The sequence below is a fragment of the Nipponia nippon genome, unplaced genomic scaffold (assembly GCF_047370975.1).
Source record: "Nipponia nippon isolate SJK-2023a ecotype South Korea unplaced genomic scaffold, ASM4737097v1 scaffold_12, whole genome shotgun sequence".
Lineage (NCBI taxonomy): Eukaryota > Metazoa > Chordata > Aves > Pelecaniformes > Threskiornithidae > Nipponia > Nipponia nippon.
The window spans coordinates 9,451,145-9,468,645 of record NW_028262313.1 but is presented as its reverse complement, the minus strand read 5'-3'; the positions used below and the strand labels follow the sequence as shown (position 1 = coordinate 9,468,645).

Sequence of the window (17,501 nt, the reverse complement as noted above, 5' to 3'; positions counted from 1 at the left end):
AAAGATGAGTATCCCACAGCTGCATGTAATGAGGGCTCCCTAAGTAATGGATCACATCCTTCTTGCTGTGAAATATTCGAGAGGGCTCAAGTAAAGAGAATAATTTCCTTCAGCACAAGATCAAACTCACTTTGAAAACAGGAAAACGTGGGAAGTATTAGGCTAGGCTGTAGGTTCAATCAAGGATAGATATTATACACTTCATACCTGCCAAGATTTGTCTTCTAGGAATTATATCCTAATTCTATTACCAGGAAAGTATTTCAGAAAAGGCTCTGTTCTTTAAAGCTGGAATAGCAGACGCAGAGATCAAAACAAACTTTTTCCAGACATGTGATTAATACTTGCCCTTTTATTAGGCAATTTGTTGGGAGAGAAAGCCCTGCTTAAAATTCACTGCAGCTCCCCGGCCAGGGGAAGCATTTCTTTGGCTCTTGCAGGGGCTGTGTAGCCTGGCTTTCCAGGAAGGAGAAGAGGAAGGAGTGTCCTTCCGACAGCAGGATCGGGGTGAGCCTGCCAGGCAGTACAACAAAGGTTGACGGTGGCGGGGTAAGAGGGGAAATGGAGGAAAAAGCTGCTGCTCCATTTTTCAGAGAAGAATTACCACTAGCCTTTTCCAGCTGGGCACGTGTTCTTCATAGCAGCACCTCCTCAACTCGGACCAGTTCATGTCATCTGTAGACCACATTCGGAAAGCTTTGGAAAAGCAGAAACAGCCTTGGGTTAAAAGCACCAGAAAAGGAATCAATGTCCTTTTAGATCCATGTCTGCTCACAACTCCTGTCCGACCTTGAGTAAAAAATTCAGCTCGCTGGGCTGGAGTGCCCTCTCTGTAAAACAGCAGCAATCTTCCCTGACTGCCCCTCTCTCCTTCAGTCTGAGCGCCGGGGCACAGATACCACTCTCTTTCTAGAGCACTGCAAACAGAAAGGGCCTAAACTCAACTCCAGCTTTCGACACTGTGCTAATGTGAATAATTAGTTGTGAAGCCAGATTAGAACTGGCATTTTTAACACCATAGAAGCTGCATGAATTGGGATTTTTCCATCACTTTCTTTTTGCCAATATTTTGAAGTTTTCCCGACAGACAAAAATTACAAAAAATTCTGGTTTAAAAACTTGAATTGACACTCTTGAAATGAGCCACTTCATTTTGACAAAGGTGAACACTTTCCTTCTATGATGTCAAATTTTTTGTTTTGACTTTATTATTTTCACAAAGTAATTGCATTCTCATTTGTTATAATACCCTTTTATATTATGTCAAAATTATGCAATATAATAAAAATTGAAATAAAATTGAAGCAAAGGTCCCTGATCGTATCAAAGCAAAACTTTTCAATAAAACTGTCACCAAAGCAATATCTCTACATAAGACAGTTTGATTTAATCAAATAACCATTTTCCTGACAAAAAAAGACTGCAGTCAGATGATCCTCAGCCAGCTCTTGCAATCTCGACAAAAGATGCGTAAGCAAGACTTTGTTCCTAAGACTTGCAGCTACACTTGCAGCCCAACACGGCCCTGAAGCATGACCAGACTCTGACTTCGCTTGTATCCACCTTACCAAGCAGCTTCAGCGGGCCGCCTACGAGGAATCCAGCCCAGAGAGCTGCTGAGCACTCAGTGCAGGCTGGCCACAGAGCACGTTCAAACACTTAGGAATACGTAACCTACAGGTAACTGCTCTTCGGTTACACAGTAAGGAGTAAACCGGGAATCTTCAACACAAGTGTATAACATACTAGAAGTTAAAGACTTTGATTCTACTACGGCATCAGGACCAAAAGAAAAGAGCAAGGGTTTTGAATACGTGGATAATGCCAAATTGAGTATACTTGGGATAGGATCACAACACACTGTCCAGAGGTAGATTTTGAAAAGTGCTTCAGAGAGAAATTCAAAGAACTTGTGCAGTCAATCACAACATGTACAAAGCTTACAGATTTTATACCTAAAACACAGAAATAGATTAGAGCAGCAACAGGAAGATCCGAGTACCCCTAGATGTCTGCAGTGCCTACAACCAGAGATAGAAAATAGTTCCCTTTCCACTCTTGCTCTCTTTAGATTTCTGTTTTCTACCTTCTTGCTGGATCCCAGTCTTTCAGATCATGACTTTATATCCGATTTCACTGCTCATTACATCTTACTGTTCCTTTCCTCTCTGCTGCTTCAGTCTATTATCCCCACTCCATGTCCAACTGCACCTACAGAAATATCACAAACTTTGCCATTTCCTCCTGCTTACTCAAAGCTCCATTATAGTTGGGGCCTTCAAACGCTGCTGGATAAAAATGTTCCTCTACTACTCAGCATTAAGCCAAGTGTTAAAGATAGAGGGCAAAAGGCTCTTTTTGCTGCTTCATATGGTGGATCTTGACATTGGTAGTCTATCTTCTTTCATAAGCAGAACTCCCACAGACTTTAAAAGGAGATCTGTGCATGTAGGCAGAGAAGAACATTGGAGTCAAGCTCCACCCATGCAGATCTGAAGATAATTTTCATTAGCTAGGAAGTCAAACACAGGCATAAAAAGTTTTGACACAGAGTCATCTTAACTTGGCTGGGAATTTCCGATGTGAAGAGCAAGAAGGTCTATAGCCTAGAAAACTATAAAGTGCTGGAAAACCTAGTTACCAAGAGGGTAATTTCATTCTTTATGTAGCGTTTCACATTTGAATGCTAAGTAACCACTAGAGAGAAAAAAGAAAAAAAGAATTGCACATTCAACGAAGGATCTCAGCTGCAACCACCAGGCACTTGCAAATATAGCCTGAGATTCTGTCCTAAAGGTCTGAAACGTAAGCTGAGCACCGTGCCCTGCAAAAGCTGGGTGGTGACCATGACATTATGGCCATTTTGCCACTGGTGATATTGCTGCCTATCAAAGAAAACACACATTAGCACCAGGAATTAAGAAACATCCCTGACAGAAGCATCATGCCTACATGCCATCCTTCATGCTGTGGAACACTCGGTCCAGCAGGGGACTCCACTTGACCAATACAACACAGCAGCAAGTCGCTGATACATAATTAACATGCAACAGCGATTAATTAGGTAACATCTGACCAATAGCTGGGACACTCAGCTGCCTTTGTCTGTCTTACCACACAAAAACATTTGCAACTCGCACAGACAGCTATTAATTCCAAACGTACCCCATTTCCCCCAGCAAGCACAGGTCGCAGGCCACAGGGGGGATCCCAATCTGTGGCACAGCACGCCATGTTGCGCAGCTACAGCATTTCCATACATTCCAGTGTGCACGGCACGCCTGCAATCAGACCCAAATCTTTCCTTTGCAAACAGCATGTTGTAAACATTCAAGTAGTGATAAAAAGTACAAATACACAGCCATCCCCATTTTTTAAAGATTCCTATTGCTTCTGCTTTGTACATAGCCTATTTTTTACTTTGCGTTAAAAACTATGATTTTAGGATATTGTACATCTATACACTAGAAACAATGTCACGAGTTATGATTGACTGATGTACAGCTGTTTAGGGACCAAAATTTTAATTCCATTGCTTAATCACTCCTGTACATTAGCTTATTAACAGAGGCCTGTTTATTGACTCTGCTTTGTGCCAAGTGCTTACGACAGCTACTCTGGGGTCCCCGGTGGAATCCCTCCATACATGTACCACAGGTAACAATTCCTGCTGATGCAGCATCATGTTGTTCTTCCAGCTGTTCTGGTGCCATCCTGAGAAATAGGGTCAGCACTGGCATCTCATTTATTTCCTGATGCTTGGCCTGCATCCTCTTCCCTCTAGAGAGAGCACTGTTCACAAGAGCACTTTACTTTTATTGCTCCTGTTAAGCTCTTTTGTTCAGTGGAGGCTGCTCAGCCCAGCAAAGCCCACAGCTCAGGCTCTCCAGGAGAAGCAGCATTTTGGTTTGTTTGAAAAAATGTGCCTTCTCCCTTTGTCTCTCCTGGTTTTGCATTTCGCTCAACCAATTTCATAACAAAACTAACTCACACGGCACTTGCCGGAGCAAAGCTTTTTTTACTGCTATGCCTCACTCATCCTCAAAAACGTGACGCCTCACCTCGGCAGCAGGCAGAAGGAAACTGCTCGCTAGGTGGACAGCAGTCCTGCTCAGCGACCTGTGCAATTATTCAAGAATGTCCTTGCCCTGAGCACGTGGATACCAGCCTTGATTCACTGGCTGTCAGAGACAATTCTGTTTCATGTCTCCCCAAAAGATTACTGGATTTTGATTAAGGAAGGTCAAGGGCAGCTTTTCCCTTCCAATATAAAGAGAATGACTTGAGGAAAAAAATACTCCTCACCTAGCACCAGGACTTTTATCTCCACTTGAAAAATTAAATTGCCTCAAGTGATGGGAGACTGAGGGCAGGGTATGTATAAGAACATTTTCATGCAAATAAATTCCTAAATAATTTATCTACATGCTATAATTTTAAGTCCCCCCCCCCAAAGGTTTTGTTGTTTTGGGTTTTTTGTTTTTGTTTTGTTTTGTTTTGGTTTTTTTACAGGTGTTTTAGCAGGAGAACAAAACTCAAAGCTCAGGTAGCCAAGTCTAAGATAATACCCATTTGCCAGAGCGATTTTAAATGTACATTGTATTACTGACCTAGCATATCAGAGGTTTAGATTAATCCTTAACGCTTCAATACATCCCCCCAAAATAACTTCCCCAATATTTGATTTTCCTTTGAAGAAAAGTGTGTCAGAGATATAATTAGCTCTAGCTGCAGACTCCAAATCTCTGCCTGGCACCATTCTCAATAAAACACACCTTCAACCAGTGTGAAATTGGTATAGCTACATTGAATCTGCTACATGCGACTGCAGTATTTCACACCAGCTGAGGATCTAAGTATACACACATAAGTGAGGGAAAAATATGTTTTCATCAGGAATAATAATGCTGCAGAACACGCAGCATCTTGGGCCGAGTAAAACAAATGACAAGTTCATAAGAAATATATTCTTCTAATTGAGTTTAAGGCACTAAATAACCACTGTCTTCTAACAGAGAATCAGATTCATGGTGGGTATCTCTACATTAATTAGGAATAAGACTGTCACATGGATTTTAATGAAATAAAGTTATGTCTGTGGCTTTTCTAGGATATTAAAGTCAATTTATCTGAGGAAGACAAGTAATCGCTGGCTTTTTCTTTTTGTAGGAATTGGAGCAGTTCTTTGAGGAAGGTAGCAGGAGTTAGCACTGTCTGAGCAAGCTCTTATCTGTTAAGGTACAAATTTTGAGAGCCTCGATGACCAAGATGAAATTGCAGAAATCCAGCAGGCTGACAGAACACAACAGAAATTACTGCCACCACACTAGAGCACTGTACACCTCGTGGCTGGGAGCATAAGGTACAGATAGCACTTAAATAAAATACTCAGCAAATACATTTTTCTCAGATACAAGCTCCCAAACATATTTACCTTAATGCACTTGGCCATATGGAAATTTACTTACCCGCATTAACTTGGGACAACTAATGTTCCACATCCTGCGTTGCTAAACACCACACTAAAAACTTAAAACTAAACGAGAGGCTTTTAGCTCTCCTAGTCCAAAACCAAGACTGCCAAGCCCCGCTTGGCACCTAAGAACGCAAACATCCAAGTTTCTGTCACTGGATGTGATAACCCTCAAAAGTGCACTGAGCAGTTCAGCAACTACAGCAACCAGCAAGCTACAATAGCTAAAGGTTTCCACCTCTCTTCACCTGTGGGGCTTCATCGGACCAACCTTCAGGAAAAAACAGAGAAGAGCATACTGGTGTTACCTTAACCCATCAGTCTTATTTAGTGTTTCAGTGATGAAAGCACTCATTTCATACATGTTAATTAAAAAATCAGATCCCATCCTGTATGATAAGAAGCATAAATCTCCAAATTAAAGATTTTATTTAAAATAATTAAATTTTGAATGAAACACATTAAGTTTCTCTTTTGGCTTTAGTCAGAGGTAAGGCTGATGACAGCAGATACTTCAGTCCTTCACCACTATCAAATGTCTCCTTGACCACTCCAGCCCCAAGTCTCCCAGGTAAAGCGGACAGGACCTGTTTACTGACACACATTCTCTGCACAGCCTTTCAAACACAGAAGTTTCTCTTTTTTCACCTTTCACACCACCAGTTTCAGCACAGATAACGAATTTTAATTCTTCAGTCACTACAGAACAGAAGACCAGAGATGTTTCACAGTATGGGCCTGCATACCCTGTGTGACCTTTTCAGAAGTGGTGTAAGCTTGTGTTTGAAAACACAACTGCAGAAGTCTACTCTGACTACTTCAGTGTAATAAGGGCTGTAACAAGACAAAGGCAATAGCTAGTGTTTTGCTACAAACAGGATTTTAATTCAATCCAAGTGTTTTCTGTACAACAGAAAGATTTTATACAAAAAAGGAAGTGTTACTTCAGTTGCAAGAACATGCACAAAAGTTTCTGAACCCTAGTGCTTCAGGAAGCGAAGAATTTTTTTGAAAAAACAACCATGTGAGGTATTGTTATAGATGTTATAATCCTGATTTGGATCGGTCTCCACCATGTACAACTCTCCTGCATGGACATCCTCAAAGTTAGCACTGAAGTTGTTAGGATTAAACTGAACCCATACAGTATACCTGTAGTCAATGGTACGCATGGAATAGCCCATGATTCTGATGTCTTTCAGCTTCGGCTTGTCAGAGTTCCACTGAGGAGTGTCCGCAGGCCGGGGATATTGGCTGAAAGCAACAGGTTCTTCATTAAAACACCTGTAAGTGTCATCATACCCATCCTTCTCTTCCTCCACCTTCTCTTCAGAGGCATTAAAATACCGGACAATGCTTGCCCCTTCAGTGCACAGTGCAACATGAAACGAAGTCTCTGGGCACACAGGAGGAACTTGCAGGCCAGCAAGTTCAGCAAGCGTTGAAAACAGAGACACAAGCTCAACCACTTTTTCGCTTCGCCCTAGAAGAAACACCAAAATACAAGTTATGGAACATGATGGTTTGACAGACACTGCTAGAAGATTTTAGAAACTTATTCTGATAATTAAGTTGGTGCTTTACTGAAAGTGCTTTGTACTGGATTTGTGGGGTAACAAAATCAAGGCAATTAAGGTGTGGCAATTAGCTCTGAAGATGCTAGTCTATGCATTTCTGATGTATTTTTAACAAGAAAAGTTGCGCACTTAAGTTTCTCAAATGCGCAGCCTTCAAGACAATAATATTCATTACTTTGAAAAAGAACTCTTCAGAAAGACAAAGCAAATTCCATTGTCAGTAGTTTAACATGAGAGTGCCTCCATCAAAACAGTTTCCAAGGCCACCATTTTAAGTACAGATGCTATACAGAGAATATTTACTAATCACCGTTGGAAAGACAGCAGCAGCCACTACAAAAGGTAGGTCAGGTATCCTTTTAGGCATCTACGCCACACAAAAATACATCACCTGCTGTGTTAACACAGACATCCAGCTGTTTCCACTAAAGCAGATCTAACCAAAGCAAAAGTTTGTGTCCAAGGATTCCCTTCACCATCTTGTTCCTCATCAGTACAAGAAGCACCGTCAATGACGCTGACTCAAGCTGCCTGTAGGCAAGCATCATCGCATCGCCACTTCTCCATTACCTATATCCACTGCAAACAAAAAAATAAATGCTGGAAATTTACCTTGAGGTACCAAGCCTAAAACATGGCTAAAAGGGTTAAGGTAGGGGAAGACCCTCTCTCCTTGACTAACAGAGGAAGTTGTCATTCCTGGTACGTAAAACATCAGCGGCACACGGGTAGCAACATCAAAATTGCTGTATTTTGCCCATTCACCATGTTCTCCCAGGGACCATCCTAGATGACAAAGAATACAATTCAGAGCAGATACTGGGTTGTAATTTAGTAGTCATTTCTTTTTTGCTATAAATTGACTCTAGCTGTTGAGGCCACTAGTCTGTTATCAAGGTTATATTAAAAGGCAAATAACAATCTGTATTTAAATATAACAAGATATTTCTCTAACGCAAAAGCTATTTCAACAGCCAGCTAAATCTTGCAATTTGATCCTCCTATTACGGAAATAATTACACCTTTCCTTATTTCCCCTACTCTAGATTAGAATTAGGAAATCAGCATTAAAACAGCAGAAAAGAGGAACTGGGGTGTGTCACAGTGCCTGCTAGAGTCTCCAGATCAATTCCACAAAGCACTCATTTAAGTTTTGGGCAGCTGCCAGCTCTCCAATACTCCCGTTAACGCTGTAACTGAACATCCCTCAGAGCCAAGGCTGCTATCTATGCCAGACTGCCATATCAGGATGTTACCCCTGAGGAAGCAATAGAGATCAAAACTCTTTAGCTCTCCTCTTCCTCTTGGAAGAGATGCCAACATGACTTCCTTCCAGGCAGATTTATTGCCAACTTCACTTTGGGGGAAGACAAAGGAGCTCTATGACAGCTATGTTAACACATGATTTTTTTGGATCACTTTGCTAGCCATGGTACTGGAAACACCAACTGTTGACAGTTAACCACAGCAAGGAAAAGAGGAATTCCGTTTGTAACGGAAAGTCCAAGTCAAGGAGGCAAGTCAGAAGGAACATCTAGAGTCACTTTAGTACCAGAACTATTAATCCCATTGCTCTACAATTCATAAGGGCTTGTTTATACACACACGCTCACAGAAGTCAACCCAAATTAACTAAATATGTGACTTTAAATTGATTTAGTTAAGCTATATCCTAACTGTTTTAAGTCAACTAAGCCATCACCCAGTTAAAGGGATCGGGGCGGGGGGGGGGGGGGGTAGGCGGTATTTTAATAAATATTAGAGTATTGAAACAAACATTAAATGCTTGAGGTATTTGTCCCACAATTCAAATTCAGATTTTTACCACCAGGATCCAGTGTGCAAGACCTCAGTTATGAGGTGGGAGCCATATTGCTATCAGTTTAGATGCTCTGCGAGCAGCAATGACAAGTGCAAGAAAACACACTTCAGCAGTTAATGAGAAAGCCTGTCACCCACTGTACCAGATGGCTCTCTACAAATTGTAAGGGGGGAGGAGTGGTCGCTATCCTGTTCCCAGCAAGAGTCACTCCTTGGGTAGGAGGTGGGAATACAGCAAGCTCAGCCCAGTGTCCTGGCAGACAGTCTTGTCACTCACTAGCAAACCCTCAACCTGATTAAAGAGAGGTGCCTGCAGGGGGACAGAACTGTGCAGCCACAGAAGCCTGTGTCAGTCCATTTAATTAGAGACAGACCAGCCAGCTGTACAAGGTATGGTAGCTCTGCTGTACATTATATAAACACACACTTGATTAATATGCCAGCACTGAGTTGCACAATTAAGTTATTAACAGTGAGCTGGAGAAAGATTTAAATGCTTACCATGATCAGCAGTAAAAACTACTATTGTGCTATTTGAGAGTCCTACATCATCCAAAGCATTCAAGAGCAGGCCAACTTGCATATCCAGGTAAGAAACTGCTGCATAATAGCTCTGACGAATCTGCCGCTGCAAGTTAAGAAAACAGGGAAGAGGGGAAAAAAAAAAGTTAGCTTTTCCCCAGACACCGACACAGTGGGTGGCTGTGTAAGTAAAGGAACAAAAGGATTTTATGGTCAAGCTTTATTTTTTAAGTGCCTGTAGCCTGATTAATGTCCCAGAAAAGGTAAACAGGGAGGAGGCAGTTGGAAAATTCTATCTATCTCCCAGAAGTTCTTTCAAGCAAGACGTTGCAAACCAATCAGTTCTGCTTCTCTCCGGGTCCAGCCAGTGCACCTTATTTTGGCATAAGCACTGCGAAGTCAAGGGAAATCTTGCAAAAAAAGATACACAAGTGGTGGCTTGAAAAAGATAAACAGATTCAGATAATGAAAACAAACACAACATTGGTAGCTCTACATACATTCCCTTATATACAAACCAGCAGCACATACTACTGTCACTGGTTGATGGCTGATCTCTTCCTCCCCGCCCCCACTAGCCCGACTGCAGTTACAGTGAAGGTTTGCCTACAAAGCTGGAGGTGACAGTATGCAAGGCAGGGAATTCATACTGTTTGCAAACTGTCAGTTGCTGAATACCTGGGAACATCGAAGAGCAGCCAACTGCTCCCTTGCATCTGACCAACTTAAGGCAGCTTGACTTCAGTGCACTGTATTGACAGCTTACCTGGAAGTCATCTGGAAGTGGTCCATAAGGGAAACTAACATTTAATGCTTCCACATCATCCCTCTGTCTGATATCCGTCCAGGGGTTGTACGCCACAGAAGGTAGTTTCTCAGGCACCCAGGGATCTGGGGCTAACGTGATGTTTTCCAAGGGGTACAACTTGAGAAACTCCTTTACAATACAAACACACATAAAGACTGCTCTCACCTCTGAAGTCTATCGTAAACTTTGTGCTGTAAAGCAGCAACCGTTTTGCCTTGCATGATTCTTACAGTTTGCAAGGCTTCAGTCCCCCTCCCCCCGAGTGTAAAAGGTAGCAATAGTATGCTAGTCAGCCCCAACCAATTCCTGGAAAACACTGAGTTAGTAAGTGCCTAAAAACAGCCTCCTGTATCTCAAAGCAACACTGAAATAAAAGGTCCAACATCACCTCCTCTGAAATGAGTACGAGTTTTGCTACCAACTGCAACAGGGAATGGAGTAGAAGATCTTGTAAGGCCTCATTAGGTCATATTCCATCAAGCTGAACACTATCTCCATGCAATAGCAGTCACTATTATGGTGGCAGAAGCTTGGCTTTGGCCTCAGTGCTCACAACTCATTCTCATTAAACATTCTGAAATGTAACACAGGCGACTGCTGAAGTTACACCAAATCAAGGCTGGTTTTCAGCTTGCTTTCCAGAAACGACAGCAGTAAAGCATTTGTGGAAACAGCTTTGAAAAGCAAAAGCAATGCTTGTCTAAGTTCTTTTCCCTGCAGGCTCCGGTTTCCTCACCTGCGGGTACCTCAGTGGGATATGTGGTTTGTGGTAACCGACAGCCAGGAAGAATTTTTGCTTGTTGGTTTTCATAACATTCAGTAAGCGTATGGCCTCTTCAGTGCTCTGAATATCAGGCAGAGTACCACCGGGCATTTCTGTCACATCCACTGGGCACACCAAGTTAGCATAAAGTTTTCCATCTTTTCCCTTACAAGTCTTTAAAAAAAAAAAAAAAAAAAAAAGAATTAGTTACGTACCTTAACTTCTGTAAAAACAAAGAAGAAATCCTCTGTACCATAACTTTCAAACCCATTTGTTTCTCAATGCTTCTACCAACAAAAGACTGGATACAGATTGGATACGAAAAGGAATTTCACAATTTCTATGGACACTAAAGGTGCCGAGTACATTAATGACTGAGCAGACGGCTTCAGCAGTTGAAGAATTCAACTTCCATGCCTACGGAAAAGCAGAATCCTCTCTAAAGCTCAGCAGAAGATTAAACATAGCCATATGGGAAAACACACAGCTTCTACGATAAATAGAATCTCTGACCTATTGGCAAGGCAGCAGAATTTGGTTATACTTCACACATGCATTTGTACTCCTTCTGATCCCAAGAGCTCATAGAAAGCCGCCTGGAAGCTACTGACTTTCTGAGCAAATGCCAGCAGTGGCTGATGTATTATCAGTGAACAAAGATAAATTAAACTAAACAGTTGCCAGGAAAAGGTGGCCTGAGCAGGGTGTTTGGGAGAGCTGCTAAATAAACATAAAGAAAACTATGTCATGGATGCAAATACTGTTGTTGTTAAAACCAGCCTTCTTCAGCAGTAAATGCAAGAACAAAGCATCGTCAAGGCTGTCTGTAGCCTCATGGCTGGAGCTCCTAGCCTTGCACTGTGCAGACTCCAGCTCATGATGCTATCGCCATGTTTGCATAAGCGTAAAACAGATGCTTTTGGGCCACACTTAAGAGTAACAAACATTCTAGAAAACTGAATCAGATTATAAACTTTCAGATTATTTAAAGATTATTTTAATTATGACCTCCACGGGCTCAGCCCTGAGCTTTTTATTGAATTAAGTTCACCAAGCCTATTGACAATGTTTTGTCACTTACTAAGCAAAGCAAGATTAATGTGGATGTTAACAACTGCACTTTTCAGATAAAGGAATTCATGACCTAGACACAAATTAAGATCGCTCTTTCTTGCAAGCACTGTTATATCTCAGTAACTTAAGTTTCCAAATACTAATTTAGAAATACTTAAAATATCTGCAGGATGGGCACATGAATTAATATGACACACAACTGAGGAGATACGCCTTCTTTTGGAAGACTAAGAAACAGAATATCAAACTGGACTAGTTGTTTCCCTGCACAAGGTTGCACTCTCAAAAACCACAGAGCATAGCCTGCACTTGACAGAAAGAACTTGGTTATATCCTGAAAACCCTTCTTTATTAGGGTCCCACAAATCACCCTTACCTTATCATTTTCATACTTTTCAGTTGAAGGATGAAAGGGTGGAATGGACCAACTGTATGGATAGTCATCACTGTAATTCGATGAAACCCCTGAAAAGGGTAAAGACATTAGAAATGCTCTAATAGTTCACTGAACCAGTAAGAGCTCAAGCACAAGTTTAATTTGTTTTCAGTTGCCTTTTTTTTTTTTTCAATATGCTAAATGAAGAAAGATTTCAAATGATCTTTGACAACGGAGAAAAAGAAAACCAAGAAATAAAAGTCAAGAAGTTTGACAGACATTTGTCCCTGAAATACACCTTTTACTGGTGCAAGAGACTCAAGCCTCTTGAAGAACCTTACTTCAGGGAACAGCAACAAAAAAATCACCAAAAAACCCAGGATTAATAACAGTCTTCATGTACATCCTTCATTAGCTTTACTATCACCTGAAAGTTCATATATCCACACTAGTTTAGTTCTGGGGTAAAGAACTACCAAAAAGAGGGTCAGTATTACAGTATTTTTCAATACAGTAGCATTATTGCTGTTTAACTAGTGAACTAATTTCCTATTTAATTGGTGGTATTTGTCAGACATTCTGTATCTCCTGATCCAAACAGACAGCCTATTATGAAACATGAAACATGTACATGCAGAACTAAGACAATGAGGCTGTTCAGTAATTTAATCTTCAGCGGATACCTAACTTCCAGACATATTTTTAGAATGTTAGACATTTATTCCCAAAATCCCTAGACAAGATGTGAAAATATTCATTAGATAAGAGTCATCTGATATATTCCTCTCTAATGCCTTAAGATTTAAAATTAAGATTTAAAGACAACCTACAATCAGGCTCATGATTATGATTTAGGTTGTCAATATAGACAAGAATCACACAGTTGATACTTATACATAAAGTCTGTTTGTGAGAATATACATGTTAAGCACGTATGTTAAGCCGATGACAATTCAAACCATACCAGGATGAAAAACTTTCCCCACAGATAGGGTCACGTAGCCATTCTCCTTGAAATACTGGGGCATCGTGGAATAGTTTCCTGCATGTACTCTCCAGTAGGAGTAGAAATCATACAGTCGGGTAGTATCAGGTCTGCGTCCAGTGAGAAACGACACTCTACTGGGAGCACACACAGCTTGCTGAGGAGAGAGACAGCCAAAAAGAGGATCAATTTGGAACAAAAAGCAAAACACACGTATGAACTGACTTAGGTGTAGCTGGGCAAAACATCCGAAGGCTCAGGAACTGCAGTGAAAGTGTTTCATATCGCTTCAAGCTGGAATGAACACCATTCTTATTAAGAGTATCAATTCCCAATTGCAAGCTTTTAGCAAGATATGCATTTACCTATCTATAATTTTTCCTTAAATAACCAATTCCTAAGCACTAAAAGCTTCGGTTATGAAGCTAGCAGCGCAAAAAAAAAAAAAAAAAAGGTCAGGTTGCGTTAAAGACAGTGCTTTTGAAATCTAGTAGCTCACACCCACACAGAATTAAGCAGAAGTGGCAGATGGACTGTGCTGACAAAAGCCCTAAGTCTAGTTGATCTGGACTGCCTTAAGCATAACGAAAAGGATAAACATACGGAAGGTCCAGGTTATGGTCCAGAGGCCTCACCACTTCTGGTTGATTGGCAAAAGCCAAGAGTTATTGCTTTAAAGTCCTAATCCCTAGTCAGAATTAGCCTCAAGCTTCTAATTTCTCAGCAGAGAGAAACTTGGGAATGTAGGCATCCTATGCAAATTATTCAAGAAAAGAGCAATTAGTGAGATTTTGAGCCCTGTATTTAAAAGTGATGCTTACCACACAAGTTGCCCCTTCACAAAAGTCTATAGAACAGATTTCCTCAAAAGAAAAAATTAAAAAGTAAAAAAAAATGTTTTATAAACAGTAGAAAAAAATCATTCTAATTTAGTAAAACAGCATTTTTAAGCAGCATTTTGCTGCTAACAGTGAAAATGTTTGAGTGACATTACACTCCTCCAAGGGCTGCACAAATACCGTCATTCAAATGCCCTGTTTTCATTTTTCTCACCTTAGTAAAGATAGGTTCAAACAGCACAGTTCAGCCCTACCATTTATTTTCTACTGGAAATACTTAAGGTTAATAAATACTTCTTTTTCCAACGGTCTGCCTGACGCCTACTGTGATAAAACCAGTAATTATTTTGCACAGAGAAAACATTTTTATTAAGTTATTTATCTCACCTGTGCATAGGCATTGTTGAACACAATACTTTGAGAAGCAAGCTGATCAATGTTTGGAGATTTCACAAGCTTATCTCCGTAACAGCCCAAAACAGGACGCAGATCATCCACAACTATGAACAGGACATTCATGCCATCTATGAAGAAACAGAATCAGAAATATATTAACTCGAGCTGCACCAAGTAGAGGCTACTTTATGCAGATTTCTGTATCAGTTTTTAACCCTGAAGTATACTTAAATAAAATCAGCCAGAACATCTAATATCTTTGTAGGGAAATGTAAATACTGGGATTAATTCCTTCAACATGTAGGAATTCTTATTTGGCCTAGGCAGAACTATAGGGGTTTTCACCTCCCTTCCTATTTCGGTGCTTCCTCCCATGGTGTGTTCTTCAGCTGGCTACAGAAAGGTGGTGTGAAATCAGGAGGTATTTTATAGTTCTACCTACTACTGAATTCTACAGCCTACAAGGTTTGAGAAGGTGTCAAGCCACAGGTAAAACTCGGACACTGTTATGCTGTATAATCCTGCTCCAAACAGATAAAAAGAAAGCATTTTAAAAAAATTAATTACATATCTATTTTTTAAAACGCCCTCCTAAGGTGGCAAGCTACGTTACGGTTCAAACAGCGTACAGACTGCCGAAGGCGCTTCAGGCCGCAGCCTTTCAAGGGGCAGCCGGGGCTTCGCCGGAACCCCGCGCCAGCCAAACCGGGCAGCGCCGGGGCCCGCGACCGGGCCCGCCCGGGCGCTCCCCTACGAACCCCGGCAGCTGCGGGGGCTCGACCGGTCGGGACGGGTCGGCCCCGCCCGGCTCCCCAGGCCCCGCCGCCGGCCCGGCCCGGCCCTCCCCTCCCGCGAGAGCGAGCCCCAGCCGGGGCCCCGCCGCACCTCCGGGCCCCACCGCCGCCTCCGGGGCGAACGCGAAGGCGCGGCGCGGCAGCCCCAGCAGGCAGAGGCAGAGCCAGGCGGCCGCCGCCATTTCGCAGGGAGGTGGCGGGGGCGGGCGGTCCGGCGCTAGGCCCTCCCCGCGGGCGGGCCCCAGCCCCAGCCCCGCCGCCGGCCCGGAGCCCTCCCCGCCCACACCGGCTTCGGCGCCGCCGCCGGGAGGCGGCCGTTCCCCCGCGCGCCCACAGGGTGGCGCCCTGGCCCCGCGCAGCGGCCCCGGCTCCCGGGACACCTCACCGCCGCCTGTCCGCTTGGCCGTTGTCGCGGCCCGGAGAGGCCAGAGCCGTTCTGGCCGCTTTTCTGACCCGTCCTTCACAGACCAGTCCTGCCTTTAGCAGAGGGGAAAGCTGCCAATTGTCCCCTTGCCCCTAACATTAAAAGCTTCAGGAAGAACTAGTTTCATAAAAGGCTCTGAAATTTTTCACAGTTTCTATCTTCAATTGTAGAAGAGAGAACAGGTTTATTGCCAGTATTCCTGTACAACATAAACTCACTACTATCTATACAGATGTTTCCCAATCTACAACTGTAAGGTTACTGAAGACCAAGACGGTATAATAAGGCTGCTCACAAGAGGATTATAAAAGAATTAAAAGACGATAACTATGTAGTCTTAAACATTTAACAAGCAGGTGAAGTGATGACAAATACACCCATATTGAAAACACACTGCCAACTTTTCACTCGCTTGCATGTGAAAACCACTATGACAACGGTACCCGTGGTGGTATGTGGATTTTTCCTTTTTAGCAAGTGTTAGGTTCTCCTTTGACTACAAATGGCAGATCAACAGTGAAATGTACTGGCAAATATCAATGTCTTTAGGATTGGACTATTAAAGAAAATAGGGAAAAAGCCTCCATTTACAGAAAAGCAATGCATCTCTAATGGAATCTAAAATTTTATTCTTTCTGTGCTTCAGGACTGTATTGGTGGCTCTTTCTTATCAAAATTAAAACGTTGGCAGCATGAGTTCTGAGACAGAAATGCCTTAATTCATCACCTTTTTTATCCTGAGGACTAGCATTTGGAAAGATAATCGATAGCTGAGCGTGAAAAGTTCAGGCAGGACAGCCTGCCTCATCGGAGGCAGGCAGGCAGGTGGATTAGTGCTTCTGCGCTGCTGGGATTGTGCCAACTGTGGTATTTCTGCAACTTTGAAGTTATCTGCACTAAGAGAAATCACCATGAAAACAGGCTTACTGGCCAGACTTTCCTAGATGCTCCTCTTTTTTCCCCACCTAGAAATCTTATTCAAACGGAATATAAAGATTTTGAAGGTTTATCTGGGATTTCTGCATACCCTGCCACTTTCTCAGAGGCAAGACAGTAGATTTACCAGCTGCAATTAATTCACAGCATGTCCAATGCATAAATAGCAAAAAGCACGCACACAACTTGCCTTCTTGAGGTGTTGGATATATTGTGCATGTGTACATCAACTGGAGAACACACTTGATAAGCCAAGTTCTTCTTGGGTCGATTGGATTTCCTGCACACCTGCTGTGTTGGTGGCTCCAATACATGCAAGGAACATATACTTTCTCTGAACTATTACAGTGGAGTTCATTTTTACGTGGATCTTACACTTCCTTTCTACACACACTGGAAATGCTTGAATCAAATCAAGAACCCTGTTACTACAAATTCAGTTACTACAGCGTACACGACATGCAACCAGATCATGAATATTATTCAGTGTATTTGATGATTGCGTATTTTGGAATTAATTTTGTGTGTAAGCAGCGTATCTCACAGGTATCAGCAACTCTCCCAGCATAGATCAGCTGCTGGAAATGTACTGAACAGTGCATCCCCCAGTGGCACTTCTCTCCTCTTCATTTGAAGACTTTTTATGGAAAAAGCCAAGGAATTATTTTGCTATTGCACATGCATTTAATTACCATAACGCTTGCCTCTCTCAA

At 42.2% G+C, this 17,501-nt stretch overlaps 1 protein-coding gene across 5 annotated transcripts in view; it reads right to left on the bottom strand.

Moving 5' to 3' along the window:
• Positions 1-499: 499 nt before the first annotated feature.
• Positions 500-17,501, bottom strand: part of IDS (iduronate 2-sulfatase) — a 32,736-nt gene continuing 15,734 nt past the window's right edge. For 2 of the 5 annotated variants that reach the window (XM_087748685.1, XM_087748686.1), the window contains 8 exons: positions 14,626-14,762; positions 13,379-13,556; positions 12,415-12,503; positions 10,938-11,138; positions 10,160-10,330; positions 9,373-9,499; positions 7,663-7,836; positions 6,332-6,956 (listed from right to left, as the gene is read on the bottom strand). In XM_087748685.1, the coding sequence (XP_087604811.1) occupies positions 6,454-6,956; positions 7,663-7,836; positions 9,373-9,499; positions 10,160-10,330; positions 10,938-11,138; positions 12,415-12,503; positions 13,379-13,556; positions 14,626-14,757 (1,575 nt within the window). In that variant the 5' untranslated portion in view covers positions 14,758-14,762 and the 3' untranslated portion in view covers positions 6,332-6,453. Of the gene's footprint in view, positions 697-6,331; positions 6,957-7,662; positions 7,837-9,372; positions 9,500-10,159; positions 10,331-10,937; positions 11,139-12,414; positions 12,504-13,378; positions 13,557-14,625; positions 14,763-15,519; positions 15,654-17,501 lie in introns of those variants that run through there. The other 3 variants (XM_087748687.1, XM_087748684.1, XM_087748688.1) reach the window with 3 other exon arrangements.